This window comes from Amblyomma mixtum, chromosome 2, assembly GCF_055824585.1.
Source record: "Amblyomma mixtum isolate Tamu chromosome 2, ASM5582458v1, whole genome shotgun sequence".
NCBI lineage: Eukaryota > Metazoa > Arthropoda > Arachnida > Ixodida > Ixodidae > Amblyomma > Amblyomma mixtum.
The window spans coordinates 239,423,486-239,442,158 of NC_143013.1; the positions used below are offsets into that span (position 1 = coordinate 239,423,486).

General features: G+C 43.9%; 1 protein-coding gene and 1 pseudogene across 2 annotated transcripts; one reads left to right on the forward strand and one right to left on the reverse strand.

Moving 5' to 3' along the window:
* The first annotated feature begins 4,612 nt into the window (after positions 1–4,612).
* Positions 4,613–7,879, forward strand: LOC149363101 (uncharacterized; annotated as a pseudogene).
* Positions 7,880–8,715: 836 nt separating this feature from the next.
* LOC149363102 (uncharacterized) lies at positions 8,716–14,002 on the reverse strand. 2 transcript variants are annotated; one of them, XM_089569884.1, is made up of 4 exons: positions 13,916–14,002; positions 11,616–11,698; positions 10,268–10,356; positions 8,716–8,938 (listed from the first exon to the last, which is right to left on the reverse strand). In XM_089569884.1, the coding sequence occupies exons 2-4, from the start codon at positions 11,665–11,667 to the stop codon at positions 8,759–8,761; spliced, it is 321 nt and encodes a 106-aa protein (XP_089426010.1). In that variant the 5' UTR covers positions 11,668–11,698; positions 13,916–14,002; the 3' UTR covers positions 8,716–8,758. The 2 variants fall into 2 exon arrangements, with proteins under 2 accessions (XP_089426010.1, XP_089426009.1); XM_089569883.1 differs by having other exon boundaries at positions 11,616–11,707.
* Between the last annotated feature and the right edge of the window lie 4,671 nt (positions 14,003–18,673).

The window sequence follows — 18,673 nt, forward strand, 5'->3', positions numbered from 1 at the left end:
CCATGAAGATATTGCAATAGCAAGAAAAGATATGGTTTGCATTTGAATAGCATTCAGATTACGTTGAAAATTACTAGCACCAAGGCTGCGATCCGTATAAGTTTTCATCCTCCACGCATTTTTGTACTTTCCTTCAGCTCTGAAATTGTGCCGTCGCAATCGTCACAATTTTAAAGTTATAATGAAGTCATTTCTCTTATCATGCAAGGAGCTAAACCTTGCACAAAATTCGGGTACACCTCTAAGGGGTCATCAGCTATTAAAGAAATGGCTACTGAAGTTATAGATAGAGAAAGATATAAATCAACAATTGCAGGGTGGAAGCAGCGCTTGGTACATGTGAAATTGATTGCCTATTTTGGAATTGTAGCAGAGGATAATGCATGGAGGATATATTCATGAATAATCACTTGCAGTGGAACAAATGTAGTGCAATCGATTGTAAATAAATGGCACCATTTGCCGAAATTTTGAGCTTTACTGGCTATAATCTTTTGCAAGCAACTAAGGAGTGTGACGTAAGCAGCATATGTTTTTCTGCAATCTATATCAGTAATAAGCAACTTATTTGATACAAATATTCAATTTTTAGGCTTTTGAAATTGCGCCTGCGGTCCTAGATTGCCACTTTTTATTGGAGAATATACCCTTCAAGGCCATTTAGAATATGATGGCTGGCATCACGACGGTCGCAAGAGAAAAATATTTGTCCAGAAAGCGGAAAGCGAGGGCTGACCTCGGACTGGCATCTGCCAGCTTGTCATATGCGTTCGCTGCAACTTTTCAGCAGAAGTGGCATCGTGGCCTATATTTATAGCTCGAGTGTCCAATAATTAACTCTTAGCTTGATGTCCGGGGTTTCCGTTTAGAATGGCCACTTTTGAAGACGTCAAAGCAAAAGTATATCACTCATTGAAAATGGCAGGTTTTAGCGGTGAACAAATACGTTTGTCTCGTGGAATTTTGCTCCGAAGGAAATGAAGCCTATGTCAACGACTGGTCAAGGAAACAGGTACGGACTTTGAAGTTTGGCCTTCCTATAAAGCTACCAGTTATCAGGTGCCAACTAAGTGTTCGTCTTTGTGTCCTCGTCTCGTCTTCGTGTCCTCTTCTTTTGTCCGTCGTTTTGTTTCGCGCTGTTTCCTCCCACGATGTATCAGTACAAACTCGCCCAGTTATCCATCCTTCTCCAACTAAGTGTGCTGCTACGAACAGAAAAAGTGCAAATGCGGAATGATGCATACTGGAATAGCGAAAAGACAAACCAACAATAATTGTCTGCATAAACCTGAAAACACTTCTTTGATACTTGAGCCGTCATGACACCTAACACTCATATCTCTGCACTAGATTTCACAAATTGTATGGTGCACACAAATGATTCCACCCGATATATGTGTGCTGCACACCTGTCTGCCTTGTGTGAAGTCATATACAAATTGTATAAATAAAACAGCTATTAATAAGGCCGGCGGTAATTCGCGCGAGAGACCGGGAGAGAAAACAATGACACAAAAAGAGCGCTGTCCGTGTCCTCTTTCTGATGCCCCTTGTCGCGCTCATTTCCGCCATGTTTATGGTCCACTAACAAGCCCAAGAACAGATTGTTATGAAAGTGATATCAGTATGCCATATTCTGTAAACAATTGTCATCGAAAATATTATTGGGATCAGCGTTCACATAATCATTTTCGTCTATTCGATTTTTTCGAAATGGTGTTCAGGCATGACGCAGGATGGACCTTTTTTTTTCTCAGGGTAATCTCAAAACAAGAATTCTTAGTATGTGACGCCAGAATAACTACGCTGCTCTCCTAAATTAAGTTTTTTGTTTCGTTGATTTCAAACAAGCCGACGACGCATAAAAAACTCGAGGGCGGCCATTGCCTACATTTTAATAAGGTTGAATGGCTCTTGTGTTTAAATGAACTGAAAACAGATATATCAGTTTAATAAATTTCTCAAGAATTGGCAGGAGTGCATGCGTGATCACTAAATTCGCATATATTTTTCGGTTTCATTTCAAATAAATGTTCTTAAAAATATTTATAATTTTATTTCTTCGTTATATCGTCATAACCACACGTGTTTGTAAATTTTTATGCCATCGTTTCTTATGCAGTTTCTTGAGCGCATGAAATTATCGGATTGTCATGGCGCCAAACAATTTCTTCCTTGTGTATTATGGTTAGCTAGCTCCAAAATATTTCTATGGCCACAGCCTTGTCAGAAAATTTGCTATTCCGCGAAGACCGCACAAGTGCAGCGCATGCTCCAAACAATATCCCAAATGCGTGTGTACATGAAGCGCAGCAGGCCCTTAATCGCATCAAGCGCTATTGTGTCAAGGCAATATAAGGGGTCACCGATCAGCGCTGCAGGAAAACTGAGATGGCTGCTCAGTAATGGGGCAAGCAAACGCGACAGGTGTCAGATATATGGGACAGCTCTCTTTTCTTCTTAATTAAAACTGGGAACTGCAACACCTGTATATATATAGTGTGTTGTTCTATAAACGTTTTTTCTTATACTTCGTCGTAAATTGCATTTTCTGTGGGAAGGGCCTGATAGAATTTTTTTTATTGAATATATCAATTAAAACTGCTACTTGTTCGTATTGTAGGGTGCATTTTCGCCTAGTAACATTAGTAGTGTTTGCCTTCTCCTGCCGTAAGTAAAATGGTTGCATTTTTCTGTCAATGCATCCCGTAAAAAAACACGTTGTATGTAGAACTGAACTAACGTCAATGTATTGCACAGAATGCAAATGTCATGCCAGTATTATAGTGTAGTCGGCGGCAAGACAGAATCCTGCTTGGCTGGGAGGATAGATCACCATCTCATTCTAATACCGCTGACCAGTTCATTTTGAGCAAGGCCAGCGTTGCGGCAGCACAATTGTCAAAATTTTTTTTATTCACCTAGTCCACGTAAATGGTCTTACTGAGCGCTTTCTTACGGAATGTTTATGTTGCACTTAAATTTCCCGCTTCAATTACAGAAATATATTACAAGTAACCGCATACTTTTAAAATTTGGCGAGGTACTGTGGAGTTCTTATAGTATAGGCAGTATATACATAAATCAGTTGGCGGTGCAGATAGTAACATGTATGCAAAGTAAAAATGCTTAAACGAATCCTCCATAGCCTTAGTTAAAAGAGTGAAGCCAATTTTAGTAAATCAGTAAATAAAGTAATCGCGTGAAGAGCCATTTTGGTGGTGTGTTGAAGAAAGATAAAGCTTTCTTTTCTTCCAGCTTTAATATTATGGGGTTGAAAACGCCGTCCTCAGTCGCCCGCTTGCACCTTATCAAGTCTGAAACGAGGAATTTGTTGTCCGTTAAAAGTTCCGTTTTGATCTAAAAAAAATTTCTCCTCTAACAATAGCTAGCAAAGCAAGCTTACTTTAGATTCACTTTACATGCAGCTGCTGCTGGTTCACAATGTCTGTTTAATCAAAACAGGCATTTGAGCAACATATGCAACTACAGGACTTTTTGGGATGTTTTTTGTTGCACTAATTTTCTTGCAGCTACCAGCAAACTGACGAGGAGCTCCGAAGTCCCGTTTCTTGATGAAAACGCAGCTGAGGTGGCAGGCGCTACTGCAGATGTTCTGCATCGAGTATTTCCTCTTTTTTTACACACAATCGCCCGCAGAAATACAAGCCTTGTGGGGCACCGATCACGACTGGGGTAACGAGAACGTCCGCTACCGAGGTTATCTATATGGACCACAGAGGGAGGCCGCTTCCGCCGACTATGGCGGCAGTATGCTCTTATTAGCAGGTCCTCAGAAATCCCCACTAAGCAGCGAGGTCGAAACATAACGCAAAAGTTTATAACAAGCCTTAAAGGCTCACTGGAAAGTGTGTTCGATGTTGCTTATAATAAGCTTGCATATGTAGACTACAGGCTCCCGGGTGTTCAGCCGCGTACTGGACCTCAAAAGCAAACCAATCATTTACAATATAATTTTAAAAATTCGAGTTGCCACGCCTCGCGGCGACCTACGGTGCTGAGCTTTCGTCCGATTCCGCGCGCAACGCGTCATGCGGTGCTCTTTGCGTCACCAGCGAAGGGCTGCCATTCGTTCACCGTGACGACTCTTTCTGACGTCATGCAGCTCCTATGGCCGCGGCCGCAAACTCTGCCCCCTCCCCCTCTCCTCCCGCGCGCGTCGGCAGCCGGCGGAGGGGCCGAATGGGTGGGGCCGTTGGAGGCGCCGACATGTTTCCTTGTACAATAGAATAGATCAATAAAAATAATAATTTTTTTAGAATTACTTGGCACAGAAGTTGAGGAGGTTGTTTACGGAGGTCCTCTGGACTATAACCAAATTGTAAAATTTGAGTGCTCGGAAACGTACGAAGAGAGTGCTTAAAATGCTAACTGAATTAAAATCAAATTTGCCTCTCGTCGGAGTTCCATTCATTGGAAGTCAAAGGTTATTTACTGTAACAGAGTGCATTGCAAACGAAGGTAAACGTAGAGTGAGCGAGAGTGGGGTTAGGTGGGCGAAAGCCTCCTCGAATTTTTTAAGGCCTCCGCACTTTCCTCCTCGCACCCTTTGACGTCACCCCACCTTGACCGGTCGGGCGGTAGGGTGACCGGTCAAACAAGTTGGTGCACTACCGCTTAGGCTTGTCAGTACACACGTGCTGCGTGCAGTGTCCTGTCACGGCAGCTTGACTCTGAAGCTAAGCACGTGTTTCTTTTCGTAGCGTGGTCTGATTTCCTTCTGCAAACGTGTGTTGTGTGCTGCATATCTGCGTCGTGAAAGTGTCAGTGAAAGTTCCGGCAGCCCAGGATGGGCCGCTGTTGCGTGCCGAACTGCCGTGGAAATTATGACGGCGGTCCGAAGGTCCGTGTCTTCTCATTCCCAAAAGACGACCGGAGGATAAAATGGAAGCAGGCCATCCGGTGTGATGATGTGGACATCGACACACTGCGGGATCCAGAGGTAATATAATTTTCTCATATGTCAATCACTGTTAATTTCAAATGATAATATACATTCGGATGCATTAAGCATACGGCATGCAACCAGTTCGATACACAGCGTGCTACAGTTGATGCCAGTTAACTGACATACAGCAGCACTTATAAGCAGCACCAATAGCAGTAATTAGCCAATGGTAGTAACAACAGCAGTTACATTGCAAAATAAAAAAAGAAAACATGATGTAGAAAAATTTCATATACTCAAAGGGAACATTCCTCTTTTATGCAGGTGTGCGAGCTCCATTTGAAGCCCAAATACCTCCGGTCTACAACATCGTACACAGATGCTGATGGAAAGACAATAGAAGTTGCGATGAACCTCACCCGACTCACTCCTGACGCGGTACCTACGATACTGCCAAATTGCTCATCATACTTGTCTAACTCTGCACCGATTCGCGAGGAGCCCGATGCAAAGCGGAGACGACGCGAAGCAACTCGTCTGCAAGACGCCATCGAGATGTCACTTGCGACACATGAAGAAGAGGAACGCAGGAACAAATTCTCGTCGTATGGGGAACTTCTGTGTCTCCTTGAAGGTTTTCACGTCTCAGACTTCTGGGTGATGCGAGAAACTGACGCCGCCGTAGCATTCTTTCACGTCGACGAGAATTCATCGCACCCAGAAATCGAACGCTCCGTGGTAGTAAATAATTCGTTGAAGGTGTCAGCCTTCTGGAGAAAAGTTGAGCTGTGCGGTGGTGAAATGACAGTTCCCGACAGACTTGAAGACAGCGCAGTTTGGAATCCGTCCTGAAAAGTGTGCAGCAGTTCAAAGCACCCGACCGTTGCGAGAAAGACGAAAAACTTAAAGCCTGCTTTCAATTACTTTTTTCTCTTCTTGATGATCTTTCAAGTGATGACCTTCTGCCAGTGGAAAAGATGGAAACCCTAAGATTTCTAAAAGAACAGCTTCATCTGCTCCACAGAGAACGGACTGCATTTAGATATTCTTCAGAGCTTGTCATCTTGTCAAGCATATTTTTCACAATTTCCCCACATGCGTACAAATTTGTTCGCAGCTCTGGAAAATTGATCTTGCCTCATCCCTGTACAATCACCAGACTCTATAACAAATACAACGTTAGCCCTGCGGCAGAGCAAAGTGATCAGGGTTTTTTAAGTTATATAACAAAAAAAAACAAATCTTCTGAAACCCCATGAGAGGACGGTAACACTTATGACGGATGAGATCCATATACAGCAATATTTTGAGTATAAGGGAGGTTCCTCACGGGAACAGCATCCAACTCTCTGAAGCTGCCAAAACTGCGCACGTATTTATGACGCAGTCGTTGCTTTCTGCACACAAAGATGTGGCACATATCTTGTCAGTTTTCAGCATTGAGGCAATTGACTTGCATGAAGTCCTCATAAAGGTTATTTTAGGGCTTGAAAAAGCCGGTGTCAAGGTTATTGCGGCTGTAAGCGATAACAATTCTATAAACAGAAAAGTAATGTCATTATTTTCCAAGAAAAAAGCAATTCACATAGTGTATCCTCATCCGGCGGACAATGCACGGCCGTTGTTTTTTGCGGTGGATCCCGTGCACCTGTTAAAGTGCATTAGGAACAATTGGCTCAATCAAAAAAATTCAGATACATCTTTTCATTATCCAGAGTTTAAAAGCACGGAATCAAAGCTTGAAATAAAAAAAGCTTCGTTTCAGACGCTTCGGGACCTGTATACTTCAGAGCGACACAACCTGTCTAAATTTGCCTATGGACTAACATACAAGGCCTTGCACCCAACAAATATTGAACGTCAAAATGTGAAACTTGCGCTCAAAGTAATCAATCTTTTTGTAGCACAAGCTCTAAAGACTCCCGGTACGAAACCCGGCTTTCCTTATGCCGCTGATACTGCGGAGTTCATTGATTTAATACACAGGTGGTGGTGCATCGTGAACACAAGAACACCATCAAAGGGCCGACACCTCAGAGATCCTTATCAGGAGCCTGTCAGAAACGGCACTGGCGTGCAGCTGCAATTTCTTGGTGAATTTGTGGACTGGTTGGACACATGGAATGACCTGAAGATGAGTGGCAGCCGTTCTGGTTCACTGACTCCAGAAACTCATGCAGCACTCCGGCTGACATCATATGCGTTGATAGAACTCAGCAGGTACTGTCTCGAAGAGCTTAATTTTGAATATGTCTTGCTGGAGAAATTTCAAACAGATAGTTTGGAGAGCAGGTTTGGACGTTACCGCCGGCTTGCTGGATCCAATTATCATATTTCGGTTCAGCAAATATTTGAGTCGGAAACCAAACTGCGTCTTCAAGACTCACTGGTATTTCCAGATATGAAAGAACTCTCAGAGTCCAGCACCATCACATTTGACGGCAGAAAATTGCAAGACCAATACAACATCACGGTTAAATGGGATGACATCAATTCAAAGAAACAAAGTTTGCCCGCAGTAATTTACATAGCTGGTTTCTGCGCCCACGCCGCCTTGAACCAACTTCCTTGCGAAGCTTGTGCAAGAAACCTCACAAGAGAGGACAGGGACATTCCACCGGACGAGAACTGTCTAATTCAAGGGCTCACTAGAGGAGCGCTCAAATTTCCGCAGCCTGTCGTTGTGAACGCTGTTCTGCACACAGAAATTGTGCTTGAAAAATTGACGACAAAAGAAAACGCCGCGCAGTTCCATTTCACACGCCATCAGAGAGAGCTGCTCCTTTGCTTGCTGAAGCACTTGTTGAGCGAAGCACTTGCTGCAACGGACATGACCCGGACAAAGTGATCTCCAACATTTTGTGGACTGCCACGAATACCTACATGAAAAATTACGTCCAGATGAAGACGGACCTGCTAACGGCTAAGAAGGCCGCAGCTCAAGAGAGAAAATTAAAAAAGTTCAAATGAACCGTGACCGGGACATATTAGTTATATGACTGAAATAAAGGCATCAAGAATGTAATATGGTGATTTTTTTGCCTCCATTTTCTTTTTTCTTACTCACTCGCGAAGGCGCTAAATTTTAATTGTCCGATGTTTAGAGCTCATGCGTGCCGCATGCACTGCGCGCGACGCCGGCAGTTACTTTCCCGCACTGCTCGGTCAAGGTGCGTGACGTCACGGAGCGAGTGCGCAGGCCTGAAAGTATTCTAGGAGGCTTTGGGTGGGCACATCATATGAGCATCTTTCCGAGAACAACATAGCCACAGCAGACAAAGAACAAGGATAACTGTAGGGAGAGCCCTTTGTTGTTTAGAAGGCGTAGCTTGGCTGCTGGCATTATCGGAGTTACAACGCTAGTATGCTCGTCCTGCGTCTACGGCCATGCATCGCATGCATTATTTCCATCAGAAAACTTGATTTTGCTGCTCTACTCTTCTGCTCTTTTCTGCTCTACTCTTGGCTAGAAAGGTGAGCAGCGAGCCGCGCGCTAATCCAGCCAAAAGTTTTTCCTTAGCGATAGTTTCAGACACAAAGTGCCCTTTCTAACGCCCATATGCCACGATTATTGGTTGTTCCTAATTTTTCATACCACAGAATTTACCCGTATTGGTGCAAATCTTTCCAACGCTTTGTTTTTCATGTTCTTTGTTTGAACCTGCTGGCATGCAACCTTATTTATTTCTTTGCCATGAGAGTGTCTCCTAATTTTTCTGGAATATCTGCAGCCGCTCGAAGATATTAAGGATGTTCAAGGTGGTCGCAGGTGTATCAGATGTTTTCTATGGAATGTTCGTCGTCACCTTTATTGAGGTGTTCCCGCTTTCATGACAATTTTGTGTTTCGTCAACGAGTTGGGATGGTAGGAATCACTGGTATGGTCACTCCGCCAGGAGCAAGTGTGAAAGGAAGTCCACTGGAACTTGAAGTGCCCTGGCTGCTAGGAAGAATGCTGAAGGTGCTGCCTCCTACCGTCACCTCAGAAGTTCCAATCGTTGAGAGCCTTGTTCTGTCGCACGGCCACTCCTTAAAAAAGAAATTAGTGGAGAAGCTGTGTGAGCGCCAATCTACAAGTTCCATAATTTATAACACGCGCTCTGTTGAACAGTTTACGGCAACAAACATTAGCCAGCAGTTTGAGATAGCAAGTTTTCTGCAAGCTCAGATTTGTCAAAGATATTTGGCGGTGACAGTAGCTGCTGCGCAAAACAAAAAAGAAACATGATATCCACGAATAACCCATACTAGCGTGGTGTCGAACGCACCTGCAGTCACATGTCATACATTAAAGTAACTGAGACACCTAACTTTTGGCTGCGTTTTTTCTTCTTTTTAATGAGTAGTAAGGAATTATTATACACGGATTAGCACGCGGCATTCGCCTGCGACCGCTAAATCAATTTATCATCGATTTTCTTTCTTCTGCTGTATCGGTTTCATTTTCAACAGGAGAACGATGACAGTGACGTCAAAGAGAGCTTGTAGGTCACGTGAGGCATGAAAAAACTGTAATATAATCGGTCTTCAACATTCGTTCTAATTCCGGCTCTTGAGGACGCCTAGATTCACTACTATAGCGAATTAAAATGATGAAGCAGTGATTATGTTGCAGATTTTATTTATTTATTTCTGATACCCTCATGGCCGACAGGGCATTATTGAGGGGAGTGGTACATAGATATCAAATGAAACTGTTACAAATGCTTCCCGGGAACTATATCCTCTTTTTACGTCACAACTATAGTTCGGCTGTAGAAACCGAAAGAGCATGGAAGCAGAATTCGATTATAAATTGTTTGCCAGTCGTAGGCGAGTACCGCATGGTGATTCATGCATAGTAGTGTCCCACGTATGATTGCAGAGAAGGAAACTCGCCACCAAAATTAGGTGTCTGTACTATTTGAAGCCACATACCTACAGTGACACGCTAATTCAAAGCCGTTTGTAGTTAGGGGTTAAAATTCATTTCAACTACTCTTTATTTCTCAAGAATTCACATGTTTTCGCGTGCGAATGAACGTGTGCGCTGGTTCTTTCACATCGAACACGCAGTCAACTTTCACCAGCGGCGGTATCGCGACACCGCAAGTGGCCCTTCTACGGACTAATATCGCGCAAACGAGCACCGTTAGTCAAGAAAAAGATTCACGTGACAGAACTGAGCGCAACAGTTACTGCACCGATGCTGGCGATGAGTGCTTCCCATTGTGTCTGTGGCCATGCGCCGTCGTTACACGTCACTTATCGGCAGCTTCTAGCGGTCCGTGTGGTGCATTTTTATGCAGTGCTTGGTCGTACTTCAGCAATGCACCCATCAGATTGTTTGAAATATAGGTGCATGTTTGGGATACTTACAAAGTCAGGGGGAAAGCGGGGACGTGGTCGCCTCCAGGGAATGCGCGGTCCTCCTCCTCTTCGACCGCCATCCCAGCCCCTCGGGTAAGCTGAAGGGAAGTGAACATTAGGGGCAAATACTTTTAAGAGTCTCCACTCAGCCGCTTAGCCGCTCCCTCTGAGGTCTTTTGCTTGCGCTACCAGGTTGTGACGGCCTGTCCTCAGTAGCTAGTCTCCCACATAGGTGGCCCATCTAGTTAGTATGAAAAAGAATCACGTGACAGAACTGAGCGCAACAGTTACTGCACCGATGCTGGCGATGTGTGCTTCCCATTGTGCCTGTGACCTTGCGCCATCGTTACACGTCACATATCGGCAGCTGGTAGCTAGGTGACAGCTCGACCACCTAGATCACGTGATCTTCTCAGATTATCGCAATCTTCCAATTAGATTTTGAGCAAAGTGCCCAGAATGGCAGGTGGCAGTGCAATTAATTATTGGTCATGAGAGGTTGCTCGCAAAGAGAAACCTGGTCCTCTGTAGTCGTTCTGGTTGTGCCACCTGCCATCGCAGGGCATTGAGGCATCACTTAGCCGCTGCACCACTGCGCCAGGAGTAGTACGAGGAGTGCCAGCAATCTCAGAACGTAAAGTAAAAAATGATCAATTCTGCATAAAATGTTATTAACATATTAACGCTGCCGCGTCGAAGCGTTAAGGCGAAGCTTACGTTCTATTTTGCCGATCTTTGTCTGAAACCTGCTTAACCTTGAAAACCAAACATCGAACCGAAACCGAAGTTAAAACAGAAGCGTTAGGGCACTCAATTTTCACTTGCCCTAAACACGCTCAGTTTTCTGTTATATTTTTCTGTGTTGCTCAATGGCCTTTTTGCAAGTACCGCAAACTATTAATGCAAAGTAACTATGTGTCTTCGAAGTGCTAACGCTTTCTCATAATGTAAAATTAGGCCATGTAATGAAAAAGGCGTATGTCGACGTGGCAGTACTTCATTCAATGACAGACTTAGGTCTCTAGTTTTGGTCGTTTTTTTTTTGCTCCTAGGCGGTGCCATAATACCAAAGGATTCTTCTTCTAAACCGGTTGCCTCTGCTATTATGAGAGTATCGCTACTTAATTTGTAATTTTTTGCTGCGTCAAAAACGCACAAACTCTACAATCTATATGTCCAAAGGTGTGCCTATTAAAGTTAAACATAATGCATGCATCCCTAACTGCCGATTCCCGGTCACAATCTTCAGCCATGTTTGAGTGTACGTGACTTCAGACAGGTATCGCACTCTTAGCAGACAAGAAGGTCGATCGAAATGAATAGAAGACCAATGATTTAACAGCCAAACCCGTCTCACCTATAACGGTCGCTGCCAAGCAGAACAGGATCAGGAAGCCAAATGTCTTCATCACGTGGCAGGTATGACTTCAGGTCTTAATTCTGCAAGAACTTTCGAAAGAGCAATTGAGTGCATTAAAAAAGTTTTTAATCTTCGCTCTATAAAACGAGAAGGTTACAAAATAATTAAAAAATATCTGTGATGAGCATGCAAAGTGAATTTCTCTATTCTTATGTAGAACATTTTAAATTGAAGTCTTCAGAAAAGCAATAGTTTTGATAAACCAAGCAAAACGATGAAGCAATCGATGTCTATAGTATCACATGCAGTCGTGACTGAGAACACGACTGGTACGCTCCGCATTTGGCAATCTACATACAAGAACTTCCTAAAGCTCCAGCGATTTGAAGCTGCACCTGGACTGGTTCTCACAGCGAAGATATCAAGAGATCACTTCACGACCATGAAATGTCCACTATTAGAGCATTTGTCATTGCTAGCCCAACGACCTCGTACGTTCACAGGTTCATTGTAGCTCAACGCATCGCCTTTTCGTTATTTTGCCAATAACTTTGTCCTGACAGTGATTTCTGGCTTCATTTTCTCGATTCACCTCAGGGGTCCTTCATTTCTTACTTTCGTTTTAGTGCGAAAGCACCACGTAACGCGATTCCAACCACCAATCTGTGTGAAGCTTCGAAGTAACTCGGGTATTCTCTGGTTAGTTTGCAGGAGCATCGCGCAAGCTGTAGCCATTAGGGGGAGACTCGGGTAAGTTCAAATGAGCGTAGCACCAGCTGTAGCCAATGGGAGGGTGATCTGAGGGCAACCTTGCCGAACCTATAGCATTGCAAGAGCACCCGCAGGAATAAAATAAACATCGAAGCGGCATGATTTTGAGCCCACGGCGGTGCGAACAGATAAGCTTCGCTGCCCACTGGAAGAGAGCACTATTCCCTCTTCGCAGCCGAACACGCCTCGTGTTAAACTCCATGTGCATTGCATGTCGTCGCTTTCATCAACTTCCATATACTCCACGAATAGATGAGATGAGATTAACCTCGATCAGAGTCTAATATCGTCGCCATCGTGCCGAGGACCCAGCAAAGCAAAACCATGAGCCAACCAGGCTAAACATAGGTTTTCGCACGTCTACTCGGTTTATTTACGTTAAACCCCTGCCGCTTTTTTTTACAGGAAGAGTGGTGGAAACAGCGGCTATGGGATTAGTGGCGCGTCTGTGTGAAAAGCACTTCTATGGAAGTTATTTTGTATATAATGCAAAGCAAAGAAAACATATTTGCAAGAACTTGCCTTCCTGATGTGACTAGTTCAAAGAAATCTGCGTCCTGCGCACTCCCACGCATAACTGGCACTTAAGAATTAACATGATGCCACTCTACCTATCTTAAATTACACAAGGCGGCAACATCACTGCAGTTTATTTTCCGAAGCTCGTTTTGTTTGCTTCGTAGGCACTTAATAACTGTTACAAAACTGGAACCAACGTCCTCAAAGAGCCTTCCTGTTTTATGTAAGTCAACATGGCGATCGCAAGCAAAATATGGTTTAATACACATGTACGCATGCATGTGCACAAAAATATGCGCAAAACCGAATTTGTCTCAACTCTACTCCAATTTTAAGAACTGCATCCTCTGTTCACTGCGATGTGGATAGGTTGAGGGTTTAGGGAAATGGAGGCCGTTAAGTTCTAGATAGCCTTTAAAACATTGTAGAAAGTCTGAATTGAGAAGAATATTCTAGAAACCTTCAATCTTGTCTCTGAAGCCGTCATAACGTGATTGCAGTCAACACACTGCCTATTTCTGATCAAAGGACTCTGGACGACACATCCTCGCGCGTGCTTGTTATATTGAGATCGCAAATCGCAAACAGTTAGCAATATATTTCTGAAAAGAAATTGTGCTTAAGACGTTCCCCTTTGCGTCCCTGGGAACATTTTCACGTGTGTTACGGTATTTTTTATAGCAACCAAGTAACACAACTCATTTGTAATGCTTACAAATGTTGGTGTCATTCTCACAAATGTTCCTCGTTGAAGACCTATGCCAGTTGAGTGGTAACAAAATATCTTGCTGTTCTTTTAGCTCGTGTCATGCTCTTTTTAAAGGCAACCTTCAGGTATATAAGAACCTTTGCCGAGTTGCTAACGACCTATGCTGCTCTCGCGACTGTGCGCATAGATATTTATGTTAAAAGTACTTTCTAGTTTTAGAACAATCCACCTGTCCTGATTTTTCCTCTCTTTGTGACTAGCACTGCACAATTTTATGCATAGGAATTCAGTAACTTACCGTTCATTCAAGCCCAGAACGCTGGCTGTTACTCACTGCGTAAACGTTGCGCCACGGTACAGGTTGGCTATAAGCTTCCAGGGTACTTTGACAACTCGACTGCGCCGCCGGTGGTGCAGCTTATTTTAAAGCACAGAAATAACAAACGAAACCAAATAAATTAAAGTAAACTAACAAAATAGTTTGTTTTGACAGCCGCCGAAAGCCATCCATTGAGCTGCCAAAGTGCTACAGTGAACACAACTGGAGAATTTGTGTGCACTTGAACTGTTTATTTGTTGTGGTTGACGTGTTCGTGCCTAAAATAAGCATCCGGCGTTTCTCGAAAGACTAAGCGCATTGTTGCAGTTTTTTTTTAAACAGTTGGCTTGCGGTATTCCATAATACATACTGCCTGATTAGCCGCCGCGATGACTCGGTGGTTAAGGTGCTCGGCTGCTGAACCGAAAGATGCGGTTTTAGATCCCGGCCGCGGCGGTCGCATTTCGACGGAGGCGAAATGCTAGAAGCCTGGGTACCGTGCAATGTGAGTGCACGTTAAAGAATATCAAGTGGTCGAACATTTCCTGAGCCCTTCACTACGGCATCCCTCATAGCCTGAGTCGCATTGGGACGTCAAACACTATAGACTAAGCTCTAGCCTAATTTTGCCTCCTGCCTTGATGCATGTATCGACAATCTGCTCTACCGTAACACGCTATCTATCAAAATCGCAAATAGTTTGCTCTTGCGCACTTGCGGCGCTGGAAGAAAACATCGTTGCATCGTGCGGTGGACTGACAGACCCAGCTCATTGTTTTTAATGAGTTGGGTCTGTCAACTCATTCGGTATCGAAGCATGGAACATATACATGCTTCGCAGAAATATGTTCCAAGCGCTTCGATACCGTTTCAAGTTTGAAAATCATGCTTTGTTTTATTCACTAACGTTCCCACCCGGCTGTTTTTTATTGCTTTAATGTACTACGACGGAAGAGAGACTTTTATACAAACAGAATATTCATACTCCTACCAGCCACATAACTCAGCTTCGTGATTTTCTTGCGCACTAGTTTAAACCATTAAAAGTGTCTCGCCCAATCAAGTTGCTCCTGCGCATCGTAGTAAAGCAGCGACCGGGAGCGCAGTTCTAACGCTCTCAAGTCAACCACCAAATGGTGCAAGGCATGGGCCCGCCCTCGTAGTTTCCACTCCACTGGGAGCACATTTTAGGTCCCAGTTAACGACGTCGTGTGACGGGTCCAGAATTTCAATGCGCACCATCAAAGGCGCTGGAGTAACAGGCGTGACTGGGACAGCAAGATTTTAGTGGCGGCGGAAGCACCAAGCATTCCCACTGAAGTGGATCGTTGGCTGCGGTGGTAGGTTTCTATGCACTTGGTCCGGAGATTAATTCCAGACTGCGTCCATTTCATTTCGATGAAGCTAAAATCCAAAAAGCACTATGTTGCGCTTTGCGGCGATAGCGGACGACAAAGAATCCAAGGTAGTTGAAATTATCTTTAAGGAACGAAACCGCGCAACTAAAACGAAGGACCAAGAAAAAGAGAGACACGAACACGCGCTGACCAAGACATAGTCCGGGCTCTACACATGTAGACTGCGATGAGCGGGGTCAGCGCGTGTTCGTGTCTCTCTTTTTCTTGGTCCTTCGTTTTAGTTGCGCTGTTTCGTTCTTTAAAGATGCAATACCAACTCGCCCACTATGCTAGTTGAAATTACCTCGACTCCTTAAACCTCGGCGGACCTTTTTCTCTCTTTCTTTCTCAGCCTCCATTTCAGTGCCTTTTAAAAGAAGTTCGTCAGGAGCACAAAGTTGTAGAGATCCCTGCGGGATGTTTCCTTCGTGCCTGATATGTGCCCACGTGGTAAGTATTCACTGACAGAAAAAAGCATTTTCAGTGATAAAAAAATTTAACTGCTGGCAAATGAACATAATCTTGCCCTAACCATGAATGAACGAAAAAAACCCCTTTGAAGAACCCCTGGTGCTTCTTCTTTCCTAAGTGAAATCGTTCCTAACTTCCTGAAGTTGAGGATGGCCTTTAGATCGAAGTAAGTCCTCGAAAGCAATCTTTGATCAGCCGTACAGGTACATTAAGAATCGAACCCAATCTCATTCAATTGTGATCTGATTCCACTGCCACATAACAAAATTTCGCATTTTATTATTTCGCTTTTCCCGCCATTATATCAGGGCATGCAGTTCACAGTAAGACGGCGGGAAAGGTGCCCACAAAAATATCAATGCGACAAAAAGGGGCAAGCTTTATTAGTCCACTAGCATTTCACGCCCATGAAAGGATGATCCCAAGGAAGCAAAACTGTCGCTAATTGTTCTGGAAATCGCGGTTGGACTTTTATGAAGTTTGCATTAGAAATATCCTGGTATATTCTATATTGGTGTCGCTGAAGGCGCTCATAAGTGTATGGTTCTGGGCTTCAGTGCTGTTCGTGGCTTTTGTAAGTACAATGGCTTTTCTCGTCACACTGAACATAATTTCTCGCCATTCTGCTGTGCTCTCGTATTTTTTTTTAAACGAAACTTTACTCTATGGTGAGTTGTCGCTGGCAGAACATAAGTATTACGCTTTCAATTTCGTGCGGAAGCCTCCTCGGTGCATTCAAACGCCGTAGCGTCTGAAATTTTTCTATGTCAGCCGCCACGTCTACGGTCTTTAAGAGTGATAATTTTGCCAAGCTTTTTTTTTTGTGGCGCTGAATTCGAATACACGACTTGTCCTCCCGGCAGCAATTGCTCACGAAGAGCCCTGTGCTTGTGAATAACTTTACAGTAGAGGTGCCTGTGTCGCACTCACAAGGTATTTATTTCATTATTCTACCATGCAAATACCGCCACGTTGGAGTTTAGATGATCTGCTTGCATTGTAAGGCCATGGTAAATATTTTTCAGCGCACCGGCGTCCATAAACTTTTGTTCTAAACTTTACTTCTATCAGTGGTCTGTAGTTAGGTGCCAGCAAGTTGTGTTCTGGGCGAGCGCGGTCACATTTATTGGAGGTATGCCGGAGAAGAGAATGCGGTAGAGCGGTGGCGGCAGCGTTCGGCCGGGGCTAAGGTCCCAGCATTCTAGCGTCCTAGCGATATTCAATACCTTAAAACCTATTTCAACCCTCAAGCATCTTTTTGAATCTGCTGATTTCGAGTCGAATGGGTGCCAGCAATGATGACAGACCACCAAGCACAAGACCTCAGTAATCACCACTCAAATATGAGTATTGAAAGACCGCGAAAGTCGACAAATAACGAAGGGTTGTTCTTGCGAGAAAGCCTCAGTTTACACCTGTGTGCCGAGAAACGTACTTTCCTGTTAGCTTGTGCAAACTTCTTAAACGATGCTCTTCAATGGTCTCAAATTGGGCTGAGTACACGTACCCTGAAATAAATCTAAGATCTTTTATGGCTGGACTGCTTCCCAGATATTACACTTTTTATTAGTATACACTGTTTCAAATTCGGTACCATGGACCAGGTTCCTCACACCTCAAGACGCCATCTTGCAATTTCGATTAGAATTTACAAGAACATAGGAAGATTTATAGCCGAATTTTTACAGTATCCCGGACAGTGATACCGCAGTAGTCTGCGTACTAGGCAATTTCAGGGGTAAGCATGATGCAGAGAGTTGTAGACTGATTATAGAAGCCAGAATTCCTCTGCGAGCGTGCCCTTACTTTTATCGTTGGCCTTTCTTCTGTCGCAGACATTCGTAATTGCTCACAGCAGCCAGTATTACTGCGTTTATTTATTTTTGAACAATGTCTTTTCTTGGTAGTAACCTGAAATTGTACCCTCTGTGGTCACGCCTCCATGAGCCAAGACCTTCTGACTGTAGTTTAGGCGAGGGGCCTAAACTTCCTAAACAAATGTTTTACAACCCAATCCAATGTAGTGAGTCTCCAGACTTCTCTGGCCTTTTGACTTTGGCTGGCTTCCATCATCAACCCCTACCAAAGATCCCATTATGCACTGTTACTGCACTTCTATAGCATTGTGTTATCCTTTGGTAGTTTTTTTATTATGCTGCTGTAGTGATACTGGCAACAGCAGTGGTGTCATGGAAATGAATATTGGGGGGGGGGGGGGGGGTGAAGTAAGTGGAAGAAAGCCATACATGCCGTGCAAAGTAAAAAAAAAAAGCAGCCAGAGATTATCCAGCAACTCCAGATCTCTGTACAAGGAAATTGCAAAATTGTGCTAAAAACATTGATAGCCTGTTTGCGCATTGCGCCGTCGCCATAAGCATCATCTAATGTTGAAAGAATGCTGATATTATCTATCGAAAGAACAGCAGTTTAGGGCAGGCTGAGAGATGAAAAAACTATGTATTCATAACATATGTGTTGACCGCTGTTCTGGTCACTTCGAGTGAAATGGCTGGGTGAATAAGAATGAGGTGTGGTGAATTTCACATGCAGCAGGTCATAGAGAGGAGCATATCGACGTCGCTCGATACGAAGGTGCTTAATAGTGTTACCTCTCTGTTATTCACGTACTAAGCTGTAACACAGAGGTTAATAAAAAAGACTGTGCATTATTTTGCGGACGACAAAGCGGGTAATAGCGACGAAAACAATCGGGTTCAAAATACGCGACATTTAATGAACCGAGTGATTAGGATAACAAAAGCTAGTTTTCATATCCGGCCTGAAATGAAGAAGGGGACATAGACAGTGCAAGAAAGGCGATGAACCTGGTCACATATGTTTCCAGGTATTGAAAGCGGAAGGCCAGACG